At 37.8% G+C, this 19,368-nt stretch overlaps 1 protein-coding gene across 1 annotated transcript in view; it reads right to left on the bottom strand.

Annotated features, from left to right (window-relative positions):
* Positions 1-19,368, bottom strand: part of LOC150083042 (uncharacterized) — a 328,847-nt gene that overhangs the window by 130,347 nt on the left and 179,132 nt on the right. The window contains exons 8-9 of the mRNA XM_090376992.1: positions 16,861-16,917; positions 11,354-11,416 (exon numbers count right to left, since the gene is read on the bottom strand). Coding sequence (XP_090233118.1) covers positions 11,354-11,416; positions 16,861-16,917 — 120 coding nt within the window. The remainder of the gene's footprint in view (positions 1-11,353; positions 11,417-16,860; positions 16,918-19,368) is intronic.

The following is a 19,368-nucleotide window of genomic DNA, read 5'->3' as shown; positions in this document are numbered from 1 at the left end:
CAAAAAGGAACTGAACACCAAAAGTAATTTTGATATAATATACTTGGATTTCAGGAAAGCTTTTAATACAGTTGCACATGGAAGACTGCTGTACAAATTGGAAAGTTAATGGCATTAAGGATAATTTGCTACAATGGATAAAGGGATGGTTGAGTGGGAGATGACAGAGTAGTAATCAATGGACACTGCTCATCGTGAACTAATGTTATTAGTGGAGTCCCTCAGGATGCAGTGTTGGGTCCATTGTTGTTTTCTGTATTTATAAATGATACTGATGATGGTATATTGGTCCTTGAGGTTGTCACAGACATTCTCTCAGATATGCCGGACAAGCTGTACTTGCCACCTGGGAATCTAAAACGCTGACGGAACTGATATTCGGGTGACACTCAAGTCAAGTGGACCCAATTTCGTCGAAGTCCGGATGGTCTGTGACAGCCAAATCCTATGCTTGCACCTTCACGATTGTGGGACTGTTAGTAATCCTGGGTATAACCTCCATGCACAAGTACATGGTGGGTGACCACCCAGGTGTGGCGCCCACACCACATGGAGGAACGCCGTCCCTCTATGTTACCAGGCAGTACTAGGTGGTAGATGATTCTCACCAACCGTTGAAATACCACCACTTTACTTATTGGAGGCTTGAAGTTGTGGAACCCATGTTTAGTCTCTAGAGCTAAATTCTGGTTAACCCTTCCCTATCTCTTCCATCATACAGTATGATTGATGATTTTTGAGGTTATGATGAACGTCGTGGCGAGATCCAATATTCCTTACATTTCGAGGGTACAGCTCTAAAATGGTGATCGCAGGCTGGCCGCCAGTTGGTACAACAGACCGAACCTATTGGTAACTCTCTAGGAGGCTTCCGGATCAGCTAGTGTATAATCTTGCTACCTCTACTCTGCCAGATAGTGACTGGAGGGAGTCCGAGTAGTGTGTATGCGGGGAGCATTGTCGAGGCCACGTTATGTCAAGGATCTGGGTATATTCTTACCACGTGTATGCCATATCCAAAAATTTCATTACTTCATACAGCATGTCCCACCCACTTTTTCTTACTATTGAATACACCATGAATTGTCAAACTAATAGAGCAAGCTTATCTGCAAAAAGATCTAAGCCTCCCAAGCACTTCCTAATTCATTTCACAAATATGCATGGTCTCAATTCTAATCTCAACGATGTCCATTTCCACTTGCAGTCTGCCAAACCCCATGTACTTTTTCTAACAGAATCTCAGTTATCGGTTGATTCAACTACTGCTCATCTCAAATGCCCAAATTATTCGCTGTATGATTCCTTTCACCTCAAAGGTGGTACTTGTGCATATGTCCGTTCTGATATTCCCTGTCAGACTTGGCAATTTGGAATCTCCTCTCTTTGATCTTCTGTGGCTTAAAATCTCTCTCTACCTCATTGTGTCAAATTCATCTGTTGTCTCTACCCTTCTCCCAACTCAACTAATCACTTGAAGCTCTTTTGACTTCCTCTCTTTGCAACTTGACTTTCTCCAGTCCAACTTTCCTAACAGTGAGGTAATTTTCCTTGGTGATTTTAATGTTCACAACTGCAGCTGGCTTCCGTTTTCTAGTCACACCGACCCAGCTGGCCGAGATGCTGAGGCTTTTGCAATTACTAATGACCTAGCACAGATTGTTCATTTACCTGTATTGGCTGTATGATTAGGACAATCCTAATCATACAGCCAATACGCTTGATTTTTTTCTCACAAACAACCCTTCTAAGTACACTGTCGAAGTGAGAGGTTCTTTGGGCACTTCAGATCACAACTTGGTGATTGTCTCTTCTCCAATGAAACCTTTATCTCATGGCTATTCCCAACCTCGTGTTGTTTGGCATTACAAGAATGCAAAATGGGATCACCTGCGAGACTTTTTTTTCTTCTTTTCCTTGGTCGGATTACTATTTCAAAACTTCTGATGTCAACGTTTGCTCAGATCGTGTCAGTGAAATTATTCATGCAGGAATGGAATCCTTTATCCCACACTCCTCTTTAAAATCTCGTCTTTTATCTAAACCCTGGTTTTCCAATAAATGTGTTAAGGCTGTTCAAGAGAAGAATGTTGCATATCGTAATTGGCTTGTTTCTAATTCTTCAGTTTCATGTTATGCCTACAGAAAAGCTCGCAACAATTGTAAAGCAGTTATTAATCAGTCCAAACTAGAGTTTGAACAGGCTACGAGTAGAAAACTTGCTTCTTGCCCTAATGGTAGCCGAGCATTCTGGTCTCTTGCCAAAGCTATTGGCCGCAACTTTTGCCCATCTCTGCTCCCACCTCTGTTCAAACCAGATGGTTCTTTTCACTTCAGCCAAGGATAAAGCTGACCTGCTAGCATCCCATTTTTCTTCCAGCTCATGTATTAATGATCTTGGTAAAACACCTCCCACCATTCCCAACACGCTCCATTCAAAGTCTTCTGTGGTCTTACGTCAAAAGGACGGAAGACCATCATCTCTGCCGAAACCAGATGGTTCTATTGTCATATCAGCCAAGGATTAAAGCTGACCTGCTAGCATCCCATTTTAATTCCAACATTCATGTATTAATGATCTTGGTAAAACAACTCCCACCATTCCGAACATGCTCCATTCAATGCCTCCTGTGGTCTTCTGTCAGAAGGATTTTGACGATTCTGGATGCTAAGAAAGCTCCAGGTCCTGAGGGTATTTCTCCACTTGTTTTCAAAAATTGTGCTCCTGAACTTACTCCTATTCTTTGCCGCCTTTTTTCACTTTCTTATTCCAAAGGTGTTTTTCCTTCTGCTTGGAAATTTGCTCATATCCAGTCAGTTCCTAAAAAGGGTGACAAATCCCTCCCATCCAATTATCGTCCCATTGCAATTACTTCTACTCTTTCTAAAGTAATGGAGAAATCAATTAACCACCAACTCTTAAACTACATAGAAACCTTCCGTCTGATCAACGATCGCCAGTATGGATTCCGTCAGTGTCAATCCACTGGTGATATCCTGGCTTATGTTACTCATTTATGGACTAATTCGATGGAAAGGTTCTGTGAAACACAAGTAGTTGCTCTTGACATCTCAAAGGCTTTTGATCATGTTTGGCATAAAGATCTTCTAAACAAGCTTCCAGCTTATGGTATGCCAACTGTTTTTAGTAATTGGCTATCCAGTTTTCTCTCTGATCACTCACGGTGGAGGCTCTCTGTCTTCTAATTTCTCCACTAATGCCAGTGTCCCCCAAGGTTCAGTTCTTTCCCCCACTCTTTTCCTCTTGTATATTAATGACTTTCTTCCATTGACTGGAAATCCTATCTATAGTTTTGCCGATGATAGCACATTGCATTCCACTTTCCATTTTGAGAAACCTTGTCCTACTCAATCAGCTTCAACTTCTCGAAAATCTGCTACAATCCCTTAAATGCCGATCTTCAGGTAATTCTCCAGTGGGGCAAAGACAACTTAGTTGTCTACAATCTACAATTACAATCTACAGAAGTTCAAGTCCAATGTCAACAAATATCTTCTTTTGTCTTCTCAACCTCCAACCCAAGCACGGTACTAAGTACTATGGGTTCTAATACTTCCCGTGTTTGGGGTTCACATAAAAAAAAAATATATATCAAGCTTAATGTCCAAGTCTGCAGATCATACAAAGGTTGGCAGGGTTGTTAACAAAAGTAAAGACAGTATGCTACTCCAACTGGATCTAGATAAGTTGGGCAAATGGGCTGAGAAGTGGCAACTGAAGTATATCATTGACAAATGCAAAGTACTGCATATGGGTAGCAATAACCCAAGAGAAACATACGAACTGTGTGGTACTACACTCAGGGAAATGGAAAGTGAAAAAGACCTGGGGTAACTGTGAAGTGAAATATGAAGTTTAACTGCACAATTTAACTTTATGAAGTCAAATATGAACAGTGCAGATCAGCTGCCAGGGCAGATCATGGAGTCTTGACAATGATATATAGGAATTTTGTTAGCAGGAACAGGGAGGTGATTATTCTGTTGTACAAGGCAATGGTTAGGCCACACCTAGAATACTGTGTAGATGTCTAGAGGCCTCATTTTAGGAAGGTTGCAAAGAAGGGCAACAAGATTGGTGAGGGGAAACAAAGGAGTGCCCTTACCAAAAAAGGCTTCAGTTCTGCAAATTGCAGCGTTTGGAGAGTAGGCAACTGGGATGTGATCTGATTGAGGCATATAAGGCCTTGAATGGATTGAACAGGCTCAATGCTGATGGGATTCTTCCACTTGCTCAGAAACTGAGGGGGGGGGTATAGATTCAAATTGAAGAAAGACAGCTGTAAAATAGATGTGCAGAAATTTGCCTTTAGCCAGTGGGTAGTTGATTGGTGGAACAGACTTCTACTTTTTGTTGTGGGAGTTGATAGCCTAAATAAATTATAAGGCTGAACTGGACAGGCAATTGGAACAAATGTAGGGGTGAAATGGGAGGTTTTTTGGCTGATGCTAAATAAGCTTGCTTTCCTGCATCATATATCTCTGCTAATGCTGATGCGAACTTGTTTTGATGTTGATATGTCAGTTACTATATGTGAGATACTGATACAGGAGAGATATTTTAGAGGATTTTCTGTTTTACAAAGCTTTGGAAGGAATAAAAACAGGCTAGAAGATTTTTGAACTTATAAATATTTTCTCTCTAAAACTTATAAATATTTTCTCTCTAACAAATAATTTAACATAGAACAACTGTGTTGAGATTTGTACTGATGGTGCTGCTACATTAACAGATGAAAATAAAGGTTTTTTTTTTTTTTTTTTATGAAAACCCCAAACACGAGAGGTATTAGAACATATAGTATTTAGTACCACATTTTGGGTTGGAGGTTGAGAAGACAAGAGAAGTTAGTTGTTGACTTTAGAGTTAAACTTCTGCAGACTGTAATTTTCGGGAAATACGTATAAAGGAAGGTTGTTCCAGAAAATGGCAGTTGAAAGAATAAATGAGGAAGATGAAAAGTTGGTTCTGTGATTTTGGAGTTGGACAGTAAATGTATGTTAACTTGTGGCAGCATGTGTTCGGACTGTTTTGAAAGAGAGAGTGGAAATTATAGAAGCCGATTCAGAAGAACAGTGCCTATGGAAGTATCTGTAGAAAAGGCATGCAGCAGAAACAGTACGTCTATGAAAGAGCGAGTGGAGAGACCCTGTTAGAGATGAATAATTAATTAACCTAACTGCCCTCTTCTGAATGGAATCTAGAAGCCTGAGAGAGGTTTTGGGGGCACCACCCCAGATGTGGGAACAATATTCCATGGCAGGGCGGATTTGCGATTTGTACAGAGCGAACAGCTGTTTGGAAGAAAAGTAATGCCAAGAGTGAAAGAGGAAACCAAGTTTTTTAGATGCAGAGGAAGCAATATTTGTAATGTGCTTGTGCCAAGAGAGATTAGAAGTCAGGGTAATCCCCAAAAGAGATATATCATTTTGCCCAGAAATTGGAGTGTCACCAAAGAAAAGCATAGGAGCAGAAGAATCCTTTTTGTGAGATATAAGACAAGACTGAGTTTTAGAAGGACTGAAATCAACTAAATTGTCTTTGCCCCACTGGAGAATCACGTGGAGATTCAGCATTTATGGAATTGGTAGCAAATATTCGAGACGTTGAATCTGATTGGGCAGGGCAAGTGCATTTCACTTTTCTTTTCTCAAAATGGAAAGTGGAATGCACTATACTATCATCAGGAAAAACTATGATAGGATTTCCAATCATTAATATACAAGAGGAAAAGAGTGGCAGAGAGAAATAAACCTTCGGGGACACCAGCATTAGTGGAGAAGTTAGAAGACAGAGAGCCATTTACCAATACCCTCAATGAGCGATCAGAGAGAAAACTGGATAACCAATTACTAAACACAGTTGGCAAACCATAAGATGGAAGCTTGCTTAGAAGACCTTTATGCCAAACACGATCGAAAGCCTTTTGAGCTGTCAAGAGCAATTGCTTGCGTTTCACCGACCTTTTCCATTGAATTTGTCAATGGAAAATTTGTTAACATAAGCCAGAATATCACCAGTGGATCGACACTGATGGAATCCATACAGGCAATCGTTCATCAGACAGAAGGTTTCTAGGTAGTTTGAGTTGGTAGTTAATTGATTTTTCCATTACTTTAGAAAGAGTAGAAGTAATTGCAATGGGACGATAATTGGATGGGAGGGATTTGTCACCCTTTTTAGGAACGGGCTGGATAAGAGCAAATTCCCAAGCAGAAGGAAAACACCTTTGGAATAAGAAAGTGAAAAAAGGCAGCAAAGAACAGGAGTAAGTTCAGGAGCACAGGTTTTGAGAACAAGTGGAGATATACCATCAGGATCTGGAGCTTTCTTAGAATCAAGATTCACCAAAATCCTTCTGACATCCTTTTGACGGAAGACCACAGGTGGCATTGAATGGAGCGTGTTGGGAATGGTGGGATGTGTTTTACCAATATCATTGATACATGAGTTGGAAGAAAAATGGCATGTTAACACGTCAGCTTTATCCTTGGCTGAAGTGCTAACAGAACCATCTGGTTTTGACAGAGGTGGGCAAAAGTTGTGGCCAACAGCTTTGCCCAGAGGTCAGAATGTTCAGCTACCATTATGGCAAGAAGCAAATTTTCTACTCTTAGCCTGTTCAAAATCTAGTTTGGACTGATTAATAACTGATTTACATTTGTTGCGAGCTTTGGTGTAGGCAGAAAATGAAACTGAAGAATTGGAAACAAGCCAATTACGATATGCAACATTTTTTCTCTTGAACAGCCTTAGCATATTCATTGGAAAAATAAAGGTTTAGATAAAGGACAAGATTTTAAAGTGGAGTGTAGAATAAAGCATTCCATTCCTACAAAAATAATTTCACTGACACGATTTGAGCAAACGTTGACATCAGAAGTTTTGAAACAGTAATCTGACCTAGGAAAAGAAGAAATCTTGCAGGTCATCCCGTTTTGCATTCTTGTAATGCCAAACAACACGAGGTTGGTAATAGCCATGAGATAAAGGCTCCATTGAAGAAGAGACAACCACCAAGTTCTGATCTGAGGTGCCTAAAGGACCTCTCACTTCGACCGTGTACTTAGAAGGGTTATTTGTGAGAAATAGATCAAGCATCTTGAAATGACTTGTGAAAAATTTTGGCTTTCTCTTCGAGATGAGTACTCAGAATTATCAAAAATGCTGCTGTAAACATTGCTACCTTTCGGATCTATATAATTATGTAAGGTTAGTTTCTCGAAATTAACAGCTATAAAAACAAAACAGTGATCCAGAAGATGACATGAGATTAACAATTTCAAATATTGCACCAAATATTATTGGTTATCCAGATTCATCCTTCTCATTGTTTTGTTTTTTAATTGTTCATTTTTTATTGAATTGTAATCTTAATTGAAGAATAGGAATTTGATTTGTTGTTTTTGCTGTATTCAACTGAAATATTAAACAATTATATCAATGCGTAAATTAAAAAGGAAACAATTCTTTTATTCTTTTCTCAGTACTCAAATAAAATTTTCTACTATATAATTTATAAAATGGCATTTTTTTTTCTCTAAACATCTGGTGATCCTACCTTGGGTTTATATTGAGGGGTTGCATCAATTTTATTTTTAATAAAGGGGATCATGAGTGAAATAAGTTTGCACACCACTGGCCTAGGAGACCTGAAGAACACATGTTAGTATCAATCTTAAACTTCCCTATAAGATCCAGCAAGTCCCCAGTTGGAAGAAACTTACAAATATCAAATACCGACGCACAAAGAGTAACTGCCAGCTCCCTATGCAATAGCATAGGTAGCCATTGTTGCTGTAAACAGTTACATAATATTCCAACTGTTAATATATATTTTCACTTCTGGTATCTATATAATTACCCGACTTGCGACAAAAATTATATCCTCGGATAGAGCTTAACTTCTTGAATACAATCCACGTATCTATTATTAGTTATATTGCATTATTATTCATAACATTACTATTTAAATCAGAGCACATTTTAGCATGACTTTCTGACAATGTCCATTGTAGAGTTGCAAGACAATTCTTTCAAATAGTGAAAGTAATAGTAATAGCTATATATTGCAGGAAGACAGAGGCTTTTGCTGCACTGGCAAAAAAAAAGAAAACAGTAGATAAGAAAATTCAAATTATTTGCTTCCCTCCTTGCATAGATAACTGTCCAGTTGATCTTTGAATTTAATTTATTTTAAAACTGTCAGCCTCAACTAAATGTGAAAGCAACCTGTCCCAGCAATCATCAACTTGCTGGCTAAACGAAAACCTACAATCTTTTCTAAACCTTTTTTTCCTGTAATTTGAATTTATGCCCCTGATTTCTGGAATTCTCTGTAACAGTGAAAATTCTACCTCAATTCATTTTACTAACCCTTCTCAAAGCCAAAATCCTCAACCAGATCACCTCTATGGTGCCTGGTTGCCAAGCTCTATATAGCTCACATATAATCAGAATCTTTCCTTGTATGGTTGCCATTTGCCAATCTCACTGTGCAAATTTCCCATCTTTGGACCCTTTCAAGAAGCTCAATACCTTTTTTTCAGATGGGGGTCTCCACACTTGACCATAACATTCCAATTGTGGTCTTACAATTGCCTTATACAGTGGTACTATGATTCATATCTCTACAGGATAATGTTTCATAAATCAATAGGATATCATGGGCTCTTTCCTGGATGCCTGTTTACACTGCTCAGAAAACTTGATATCTGTCCATATTATAACTGCCAGATCCTTATCTTCCTCTACTGCTTTTATTTCCCACCAAGTTTATAATTTATTTTGGAGTTGTCCACATCAAAACACAGCTGCCACTTTTCTGACCATTCTTTCAGCCTGTTCAAGTCATCCTGAAGGAGCTTAGTACTGATCATTAACTACTCTACCAATCTTTACATCTTCTGAAAATTTTGACATCAAGCCTTCTATCCCATCATTGATGTCATTTATGGAAATCACAAACAAAAGTGGTCCAAGAACCGATACTTGGAGGATCCCACTTTTGACTTTACATCAATCTGAAGAATTTTTTTTCCATTAATCACAATCTTCTGCCCTGCAGCCACCCAACAATCCATCTTAGAAATTTTTCCAGTAATCTCAACATGTTCCAGTTTACATAGTAATGTCTCATGAAGAACTGAGTCAAATGCCTTGCTAAAATCTAAATAAACTATGTTGAAATTGTTCCCTACATCCAGCTCATGAATAACTGTCAAAATAGCTTCCTAAGTTACTTAAACATGGTTTTCCCCTTAACAAAACCATGTTTTGTGTTATTCAGAATGCTATATCTATTGAAATATTCATGGATTGCACGCTTAATCATTGCTTCTACGATTTTCCCTACTATTGAAATCACACTAACTGGTGACAGTTACCAACTTTGCTCTTAGAACCGCTTTTAAGTATTGGTGCACTGGCACTTCTCCAGTCCCAAAGGAATCTCTCCCAAGTCCAAAGGTGCCCTCATAATTAACTTCAATGTTTCAATATACTTCCTGGCAGGCTCTCTTGAAATTACTGGGTATGTGGCATCAAATCCAGAAGACTTACTTGCCTTTATGCTTCAAATTTTTTTTCTGATAAACCATCTTCTGTAATTTTGAAATCACTAATTTTGTATGACTCAGCTTCACTTGCACAGCCTCTTCTCAGTATGAAGAGTCTTTCAATTCAATTCATCTCCAACAATCAGTTGGGTTGTCTAAGACCATCTCACACCCAGTTGTTTTTGTTGTTGTTGTAGTGGGTTTTTAGAAGCATCAGCAACTAAACTAAGGCTATATTGCTCTGTGTATACTGTCTGTAAAATGCGTGTTTCTTGTATTTTGTGTTTGCTGGATGAAAAATCAGAGTTTTCAGGAGAAAAAAATTGTGCTACCCTTGCCTAAAACCGACTACCTCAGTCACATTGTGATAAATGCCCATTGAAATTCCTCACGTCATTGACGGGACTCGAAATCAGGTCTTTTCCACCCACAGTGGGGAGGATGGCGATTGTACTAACTGTGCTTCCCACAAGAGCCCACACCCATTGTATAAGGGTCTGATTTGATCCACTTTTTACTTCCTTGTATTCACATATGTTGAAAAATTCCTTGTCCCCATTCTTTACTCTCTTAGTCAGTGCTTTCTCATATGTAGCCTTGGCCTCTCTAACCTCATCTGTGGTACTATTACAAATCAACTTGTAGCTATTGTAGACCAGTATTTTTCATCATTCTATAACAGTTCCATGCTATCTTTTTCTGCTTTATTTGACTGGCCAGCTCCACATTCATCCATTTCGGCATCCTCTTCCTCCTGCAATATTGCAGGTGACTGCGTGATCACCTGAAAATATTTCCTGTATTTTAACCGTGATGTCATCTAATTCATGTGCAATAATGAGTCGAGAATATTCTCACCCCTAGTATTATCTCTGATATGCTGGTACAAATAATAATCTAGTTTATTTAGAAAAACTTTTCCTCAATGTGAGTTTTCATCCCACTTATTCCAATCAATCTGGTGCAGATTAAAGTCACCCATAGTAAGACATTCGCGCTTGCTTACCCATTCCATCTGCATGTAAAGACTCTGGTCATATTCTTCACAATCTTCCAGTCTGTAAATTACTCCCACTCTCATTATACCTCTGCTTCCAATTAACTCACAACACATAGATTTTATGCTGGCAGACATAACTTCAGACTCAGCAAAAGTTGTTTTTGCAATCAGAATGCTTTTTTTAAGATCTCAAAATACAGGCAACTGTAACATAGAATATTGGAACAGAAGGGGAACATGAAGTTAGAGAAATTTGGGACTCTATAGTTGCAGCTATGGGAGTTCCAAATACAGTTAATTATGTAGATTACACAGAAGCAGATGACAATGTATTGACTGCGAGCAAGTTGGTGCACCAGGAAATTATTGAAAATTTACAGGCATCTTCATGTAATGCCTACAAGAGATTTGAGAGTGAAGATAATGATGAAAATGTTGTGGACCCACCTGACGAAGAAATTTCACTCTCTGAAGCTTTAAACAGCCCGAAAAAAAGTTTGTGCATATTTGTCCTCTACTACTGATTCCAAGAAATATTTTTTAGCAGTTAAATGGTATCAAAAATTTAATTTTTAATGGCACTACTAAAATATGATACAATTGAAAATAATGGACTCCTTGATCAAAAAATAAAATTTTGTAAAGATTATTTGCATTTGTATGACTATTTTAAAATAAAAGTAACTTATAATTTGCATTCTTTGCTTTATACAGTGTTCCAAGAATTTCATTATAACAAGGTTTAACCTGTATTCATTTTAAACAATTACTTACCAAGTCTTTTAGAAGGACAGAAATAGAATTCTTTAACATCTGGTATTCATTATTCATATGACTCTGAAATAAATTGCCATAAAATATTAAAAATATAGACCAAAAATAAGCTGAGATTCAGACCTCTACATTAAAAAAAAGTCACAATCTGGAAGAGAATTTAGCTATAATTAAGAATTAAAAAATAAAAATATAAATTTTCTGAGATTCTTAATTAGCACAGTTTTGCCAAAGGGTTATAAAAATGGAGGAATTTATGGATAAATAAAATAGAAGTACCGAAACATTTCAAAATGGCATCAGTGTGCAGAGTCGTCACAAATGACCATCATGATTTTAAAAATTTATTATAAAAACTAACAAAGATATAGCTGTATGGGATTATCATCCTCTACACATATTTCAAATAGGGACTACAAGAAAAGAATATACTAAGTGCTCGATACTCAGCCTAGTCTGTTGTTCGCATTTCCTACAATCAATTAGGAAATTCCAGAAAATTTTCCTTTTTGGTATAAGATGCAGTCAGCAACCGTGGTTTAATCAACAATCAAAAAAGGGGCTCCTGGCTAAATTTTAGCAGTCTCTGAATTTGCCAGCGAGTAAGGATCAGAACCGATTATCCTTGCTAAGTCCTAATCTGTCCAATGCCTCATTCTAATACTCCAAAGGAACTTACTGAAGTTGAACATGGAAGTAAAGAACACGTGATGGAAGTGTGTCCCGAACTAGCATACTTACCTAACATCGAAATTATATGGATCATCAGCATGTTCATTCATCTCGACCATTCGATAAGTCATATAGGTATATCCAGTAACTTTCACCCCAAGGTATTAGCATTAGCAAAGGCATATGATACAAGAAAGCAAGTTTATATAGCATCAGCCAAAAAATAAATAAAAAAATTCCTATTTCACCCATCCATTCACTCCAAATGTTTGTCTAGTTCTGCCTTGAACTTATTTAAATTGTTGACCTCCACAAGAACAGATAGAAGTTTGTTCCAACTATCAACCACCCACTGGCTAAAGATTTTAGCAATGTTACCCATAAGGGTGGGAAGCAGAACTGTTGACAAACTCCTTGACAGGAGCAAAACATTCAGTACTAAGCAGGAAAATTTTTAGAGCTTTTATATAATCAGAAGGGTAATGTTTGGAGATCAACCCTTCCCAGAAGTGTGACAATTTGCAGTACGATAAAAGGCAGTGATAAGTTATTTTGTTAGGGCCCTAGTTATTGATACCTGTCATATTATTATCCTGGAATCATTTTTTGTTACAATTTTGTTACTTATGCCAGAATAGTTGTGTACGATTATAAGAACAACAAAATTAAAGTTAAAGATTTGGATTTTCATACCATCTGGTGTTGTGGAAGTGAGCAGCTGGAATAAATTCAAGGAAGAATTAGACATATTTACTGATGCTATGTAAGCTTGCTTCCTACACTAGTACTAATATAAGTTAATAATAAACTCATCTGATATCATTGTTATTCATGTTATTGTCTGCAGGAGACAATAATGACAATTAGATTTTAGATTGTTCATTTAATATACAGATGATCCTCGTTATCCGAGGATAATTGGTTCCAGAATATTTCACGTAAAACGAATCCACTTAAAATGGGGACCAATTAGAAGATTTCTACAAGATTTCTAAATGTGGCATCAGTGCGAATGCCATAGACAACTCTTAAAGAAAAACTATGATATTAGTGTGAAAAGTATCATTTCATTTGTATCTCATATTGTGCTCATCCTTCACAACAAGTTGCCCATGTATTACACTACCTCTAATAAGTAACGCTTCACTAATATAGAAGACTATTGTTACTTATACTCGGTGGGCACCGTTTGAAAGCTAGTTGTGTTTTTGTCAGTGGGTGGGCAGGTACCCAGGTATTGCAAGTGAAGCATTATTTATTCGAGGTAGTGCAATTCATGGGCACCTCGTTGTGAATGATCAGTAGATATGGTGTATCTAAACCGATATTACACCGATGAGCCAAAACATTATGACCATCTACCTAACATGATGTTGGTCCTCCACATGCAGCCAAAACAGCTCGTACCTGGCGACGCATGGATGCTATAAGATTTGTAAATGTGTCTTGTGGTATCTGGTACCAACACGTAACCAGCAGATCTTTTAAGGTCAGTGGTTGAGATGCCACAGATCGGAGTTGCTGTTCCAACACAAACCACAGATGCTTGATGGGATTGATGTCTGGGGAATTTGGAGGCCAGGGCAATAGCTGGAAGTCTTCCTCATGTTCCACGAACCAGTCTCAAACAATCTGGGCAGTGTGGCATTGGACATTATCCTGCTGAAAGACTGCACCGCCGGAGGAAAAGACCATTGCCATGAAAGGGTGTACCTGGTCAGCAATGATGTTTAGGTAGGTGGTAGACATCAGAGTGGCCAGCACATGGATGACTGGACCCAGGGTATCCCAGCAGAACATCGCCCAAAGCATGACACTGCTGCCACCAGCTTGTTTTCGTCCCACGCTGCATCCAGGTACCATCACTTCCCCAGGTAAACAAACATGTACCCGGCCTTCCACATGGTGCAACAGGAACATGATTCATTGGACCAGATGACCTTCTTCCAATCACTCAAGGTCCAGTTTCAATGCTCGCGTGCCCATTGTAGGCGCGCTGTTGCCAGTGAACCATGGTTAGATGGGCACTTGGAGCAGTCTGCGGCTATGCAGCCCCATTTTTCAGCAGGGTTAGCTGTATTGTGTGTTATGACACATTACTCCCGTTACCAGCATTCCAATTACCGGCGAGTTGCACCACAGTCGCCCTTCTGTTGTCACGTACCATCTGGGAGAGCCTTCGCACACCTCGAGCATCGATGAGCCGTGGTAGTCCAACACCTCGCAGGCGGTTCATGGGTTTTCCCTCCTCGGACCACTTTAGCTAGGTACTAATCACGGCTAACTGTGAGCACGCCACCAGCCGTACCGTTTCGGATATGCTCTGACCCAGTCGTCTGGTCATTACAATTTGGCCTTTGTCAAACTCACTAAACTCAGCTGCCTTTCCCATTTGAAGAACAAGAGTAATACTGATTAATGGAGCTCAGTATCAGGTGTTTTTTATACTGTTTTCGGGCCCATGCCATAGTTCACCTGCAGCTGCTTCAATTTGCATAACGATTCACTGGTCATAATGTTTTCGGTGTATATAGTAATGTTTATTATGTACTTTTACATAGTAAAAAATGGATGAAGGAACTGAAAAATGAGAAAATTATTTTATTAGACATTTTTTTATTATATGTTACACAATGTAAGGTTAAGTAAAGTTTATTGAAGTTACAATATTTTTCAGTTGTAAGAATAAAGAATGAATCCAGAGTTTTGGTTTTTTTTGTTATATTTTTTCAGATAAAATTGTGTCGTAGCATTTGGTTATCTTTAACTTCGCGCTTAACATTTGTTGCATGATCATGAAAAAGATTTTTCTCACAAAAAAATATTCAAGTGCTTGGTCAATTTTCTCAAGGAAAAAAAGCTTTAATTCTTTAATTTTCAAATCCTCGTAACTGCGGGGACTCAAATAATGAATACTCGGGTACTGGGGACCCCCTGTATTGCTAAAAAAAACCATGGGCCTGGTTTTGAGCAGGGAAGATGGCAGATTTCTAACCGTTCTGTTATGCCAGTTACTCCCAGTGTTTCAGTGAAGGCATCTTGGCTTTAAAAGGAGGTAGTAATAGTTCATATAATAATTTTATGCAACAAATTTTAGTCTATTGCATATCTTTATCAGGGGAATAAAAACATCTCTAATATATCAGAACAGGTTGAAGAAACTTTTGCAGGAATATCAGGAGGCTGGGATAACAGAGCCTATATCCCATTTATTCTGATCAAGAAACATAAGAATCCAGGCTTATTTGGGATCTTAGAGGAAACAACAAGGTAACTTTACCAATAAATTTTCTTTTAAAATTTACCTGCAGATAACCTATTCTTGCGTGTCCAAACTGCAAGAGTATTTTCTAAGCTTTATCGTAACTCTGGTTACTACCAAATCCCATTGAGGCAAGAAGATAAAGTATTTCACATTTTCAACAATGTGGGCAAAGTAATAACAGTGTGGTGCAAAGTAGCTCTGTAAATTACCACAAGGTACAGTCAGTCCTCATATAGCACGATAGTTGTGTTCTTAGGAACTCTCGTGCAATGCAAAATTGTGCAATATAAACAACAGGCCCTATGGGAAAAACAGAGTTAGGTGCCAACCACCAAGGATTGAACACACATTTGTAACCAAATCATTACCAAACACAATAAATAATCATAATAAAATACTTACATATTTTATTACGACTAATACGTAATAAAATATTGCTAATGTTTTTGCTTCTATCGTAAGCAAACTTGTTCTTTGTTTGATTTTCTATCCAAACAGATGACAGCCATTCCATCTCTTCCAATTCTTTGTGTCTTGATCAAATGGATTTTTAGCATTAGCAAAGGCACATGGTGCAAGGTAGAAAGCTTATATAACATCAGCCAAAAAAAAAAAAAAAAAAACACTTTGAGTTGTTCCTGCTATGAAAGTTTTCATTTTCTCTGCATTATTTCTATTTCTCGGCATTGCCTCATTTAGGCCTGTAGCACATGCTATATCACACGTTCGTTCATTTTGCTCAAAACATTTCACAATTTCATATTTTTTTCTCTATCGACAGAGGCTGACTAGCAATAAGCCTTACTGGAGAAACCCAGCGGGCCGGAAGCCAGACGACTATGAAGGCGGGTGTGATTTTGGCCATAAACGCTAGTATGAGGCTGCTACAAATTTTCCCGGGTAAGAATTTTTGACCCAGTCTGCCTCTGTCTATCGATATTGCTTTTCTTTTTCTCTCTGAATCTGTAGTGTCTTCATCAGGGCGCTTTCTTTTCACACCTTTTAAGTATTTTACTCATTTTTAGGGAATAAAGCACAATTACAAAATGAGGAGGCATGCTTGATATACATAAACAAAGATGCATGAGTGTAGCAACTGAATAAACAACACAATAAAGGTAGAGACACTATTAACAACTCACATTTTACTAAAGCACATTTCTGGGGGTTACTACCATAAAACAATAAAAACAATTTCCATTTGCGTTTCTGCTAGTGGAATCTGTTATAAACTGGTAGTAAACTCGATTTAACTGCATTTGCGATAATATGATAGCTGGAATTGTGTGGGTTTTTACGTTATTATGGTGGAATGTGTTTCCCCTTCACTGATATGAAAAACAAATACATTTTCAAAATCTTTTCTTCATTCCTATCGTGTTGGGTTGATTCCACGTTCAACTTGTAAACACAAAGACGAATCATGCATAAGCAAATTCGGTTCATGATATATTCGATATCGTTCCCCTAAACAGAACAAATAAAATGAACGAGTATAGTTTTTCAAATAATTATAGTTCCTGTCAGGAATACAGATATAAGACAAAAATAACATAAAAAAATTTCTCACCTGCTCCTTTTTCAGACGTTCAGCTTCTAAATTATAATGGTTCCATTGTTCTTCAAGCTATAAAAATAATAATATTGAAATTTTAAATGTAATTAATAACACACTTTTTCCAAATGACAAAATTGTAAGTTTTAAATGATATTATAAACTTATAACTTACACTGTGCACATGCTACACAGAGAGAGAGAGAGAGAGAGAGAGAGAGAGAGAGAGAGAGACTGCAAGCAATGTCCAATTTATAAAAAAACAGTTCTAGGTTAAGTTTATATTTTATAATTAAACTCTTTACAAGTGCATAGATAGATCACAGTTTTTCCATGTTAATTTCAAATAATTTGTCTTTTTATAAGTGAACTGTCTTGAAATTCGTATATTATATACTGCCATCTCCTATTGTCTACTGGTGAAATTGCCATCTGCAATTTCACCAGTAGACAAATTTTATGGATGGCAACATGAAAACAGCCATGAAAATTATAAGACTATCAAATCTACTGGATATTGCTGTTCGAAGGCTGGCTGAAAAAATTCTCTGGAATTCTGGAGCGTTTTTTTTTTAAATACAAAATTCTGGTTGAATTTTTGGCAGTAATTTTACTCTAAGTCAAAATAAGAAGAAATTAATATTTAAAAGCAGTCATGTTTCTTTTTACAAAATTTGAAAATTTCATGCATTAATACCTCTATGTAGTGCGCCTCCGTAGCCGAGTGGGCGGGAGTGCAGTAGCACACGCTCTTTGAGTAGACCGGGGTTCAAGCCTGCTGAATACGGTCGATCTGCCAACCCGCAGTGGACCAGCGTGGTAGATTATGGTCCATTTCCCTCAGCATGAATTGTTGAGGAGGCTTCCATCCTGCAGTGGGTTGATAATGGCTGCACTTTACTTTTTTTTTACCTCTATGTACAGAGACTGCCACTATCAAAAACTAACCATAGCTCAAACACGTTTAAGCAACTCACTCGTAAAAAGGGTTAAATAATGAAAAAGCATAAATGTGCATTTCCCTTTTTTAACACTTTCTGTCAAGTTAAATAAGTTAATCTTGGAAACTACTAGGCTTTTCATACCAACCAAGAAATATCAGATGAACTAATATGACTCTTGGCGGAGAAGAAAAATGCATGGAATGCATATAAATTGTCAGGAGCCTATGGTAGATATAAGCTATTTTGTAATCAAGTCAAAAAGGAGATTTAGGCAGGTTAAGGCAGATTATGAGAAATCTTTCACAAAGGGGCAAAAAAAAAAAAAAAAAAAAAAAACCAGCAAACACTTCTTTACTTATATAAACTCTAGAAGGAAGGGAATGAATCAGATTGGTCCATTTAATATCAAGGGCTCAACTGTTGATGTGCTCAGGTAACTGACAAATCTGAATGAGTATTTTGTATCTACATTCACACATGAGGAATTCTTTAGAGAAGTGGAGGCCAGAAGTTTATCAAACTCTAATAGGGAGCTAGTTATTACTTTGTAATTACTGAGAAGAAATGGGGAGAAGAAATTGTTGAAGTTAAACATAAGAAAGGCACCTGGGTTGAATGCGATCGGTCCAGTTATATTAAGGGAGGCAGCAAAGGAAATAAGCAAACCCTTAGCCATAATTATGAGAGCATATTTGGACTCAGGGGAGATCCCCATGGACTGGACAAATCTAAATGTATCCCCCATTTCACAAAAAGGGAGGATCAAAGGGGGACACAAGTAATTATAGACCATTTAATTTAACTTCTGTTCTGGGGAAAGTAATGGAGTCAATGGTTAAAGAAGCAATGCAGGATAATCTAGAGAACACTGCATTCTAGTTCATGGTTTGTTAAGGGGAAATCTTGCCTGACCAATTTGATTAGAAACTACAATGTAGTTACAAAGGAACTGGATACAAAAAAATAATTTTAATATCATATACCTGGATTTCAGGAAAGCTTTTGATTCTGTGGCACATAAAAGGCTGCTGTACAAATTGGAGCAGCATTCCATTACGAGAAAGTTGCTGCTATGGATAAAAGCATGGTTGAGTGGGAGAAGACAGAGACTGGTAATCAATGGACACTGCTCGTTGTGGACTAATATTATTAGTGGATTCCCCCAGGGTTTGGTGTTGGGCCAATTGTTGTTTTCAATATGTATCAATGATGATGGTATATCAGGCTTAATGTTTGCAGGTGACAACAATGGTTGGCAAGGTTGTTAATGATAGTATGCTGCTGCTGCTGCAACAGGATCTAAAAAAGTTGGGCAGATGGGCTGAGGGGTGGCAACAAAAGTTTAACATTGACAAATGCAAATTACTGCTCATGGGTAGCAGTAACCTTAGAGTAATGTACCAACTGTGCGGTACACTCAGGGTAGTTAAGAATGAAAAGGACCTGGGTCAGATATGAAGTTTTCAGGGCAGTGCAGACAGGTTCCCAGAGCAGCTCATGGGGGTCTTGTTAATGATATACAGGAACTTTGCTAGTAGGGATAAGGAAGTGATTATCCCTTTGTATAAGGCAATAGTCA

The sequence above is a fragment of the Mastigoproctus giganteus genome, chromosome 7 (genome assembly GCF_048544385.1).
Source record: "Mastigoproctus giganteus isolate SK-2022 chromosome 7, ASM4854438v1, whole genome shotgun sequence".
Taxonomy (NCBI): Eukaryota; Metazoa; Arthropoda; class Arachnida; order Uropygi; family Thelyphonidae; genus Mastigoproctus; species Mastigoproctus giganteus.
Note: the sequence above shows the minus strand (reverse complement) of the source record. Positions and strands in the feature narration are given on the sequence as shown.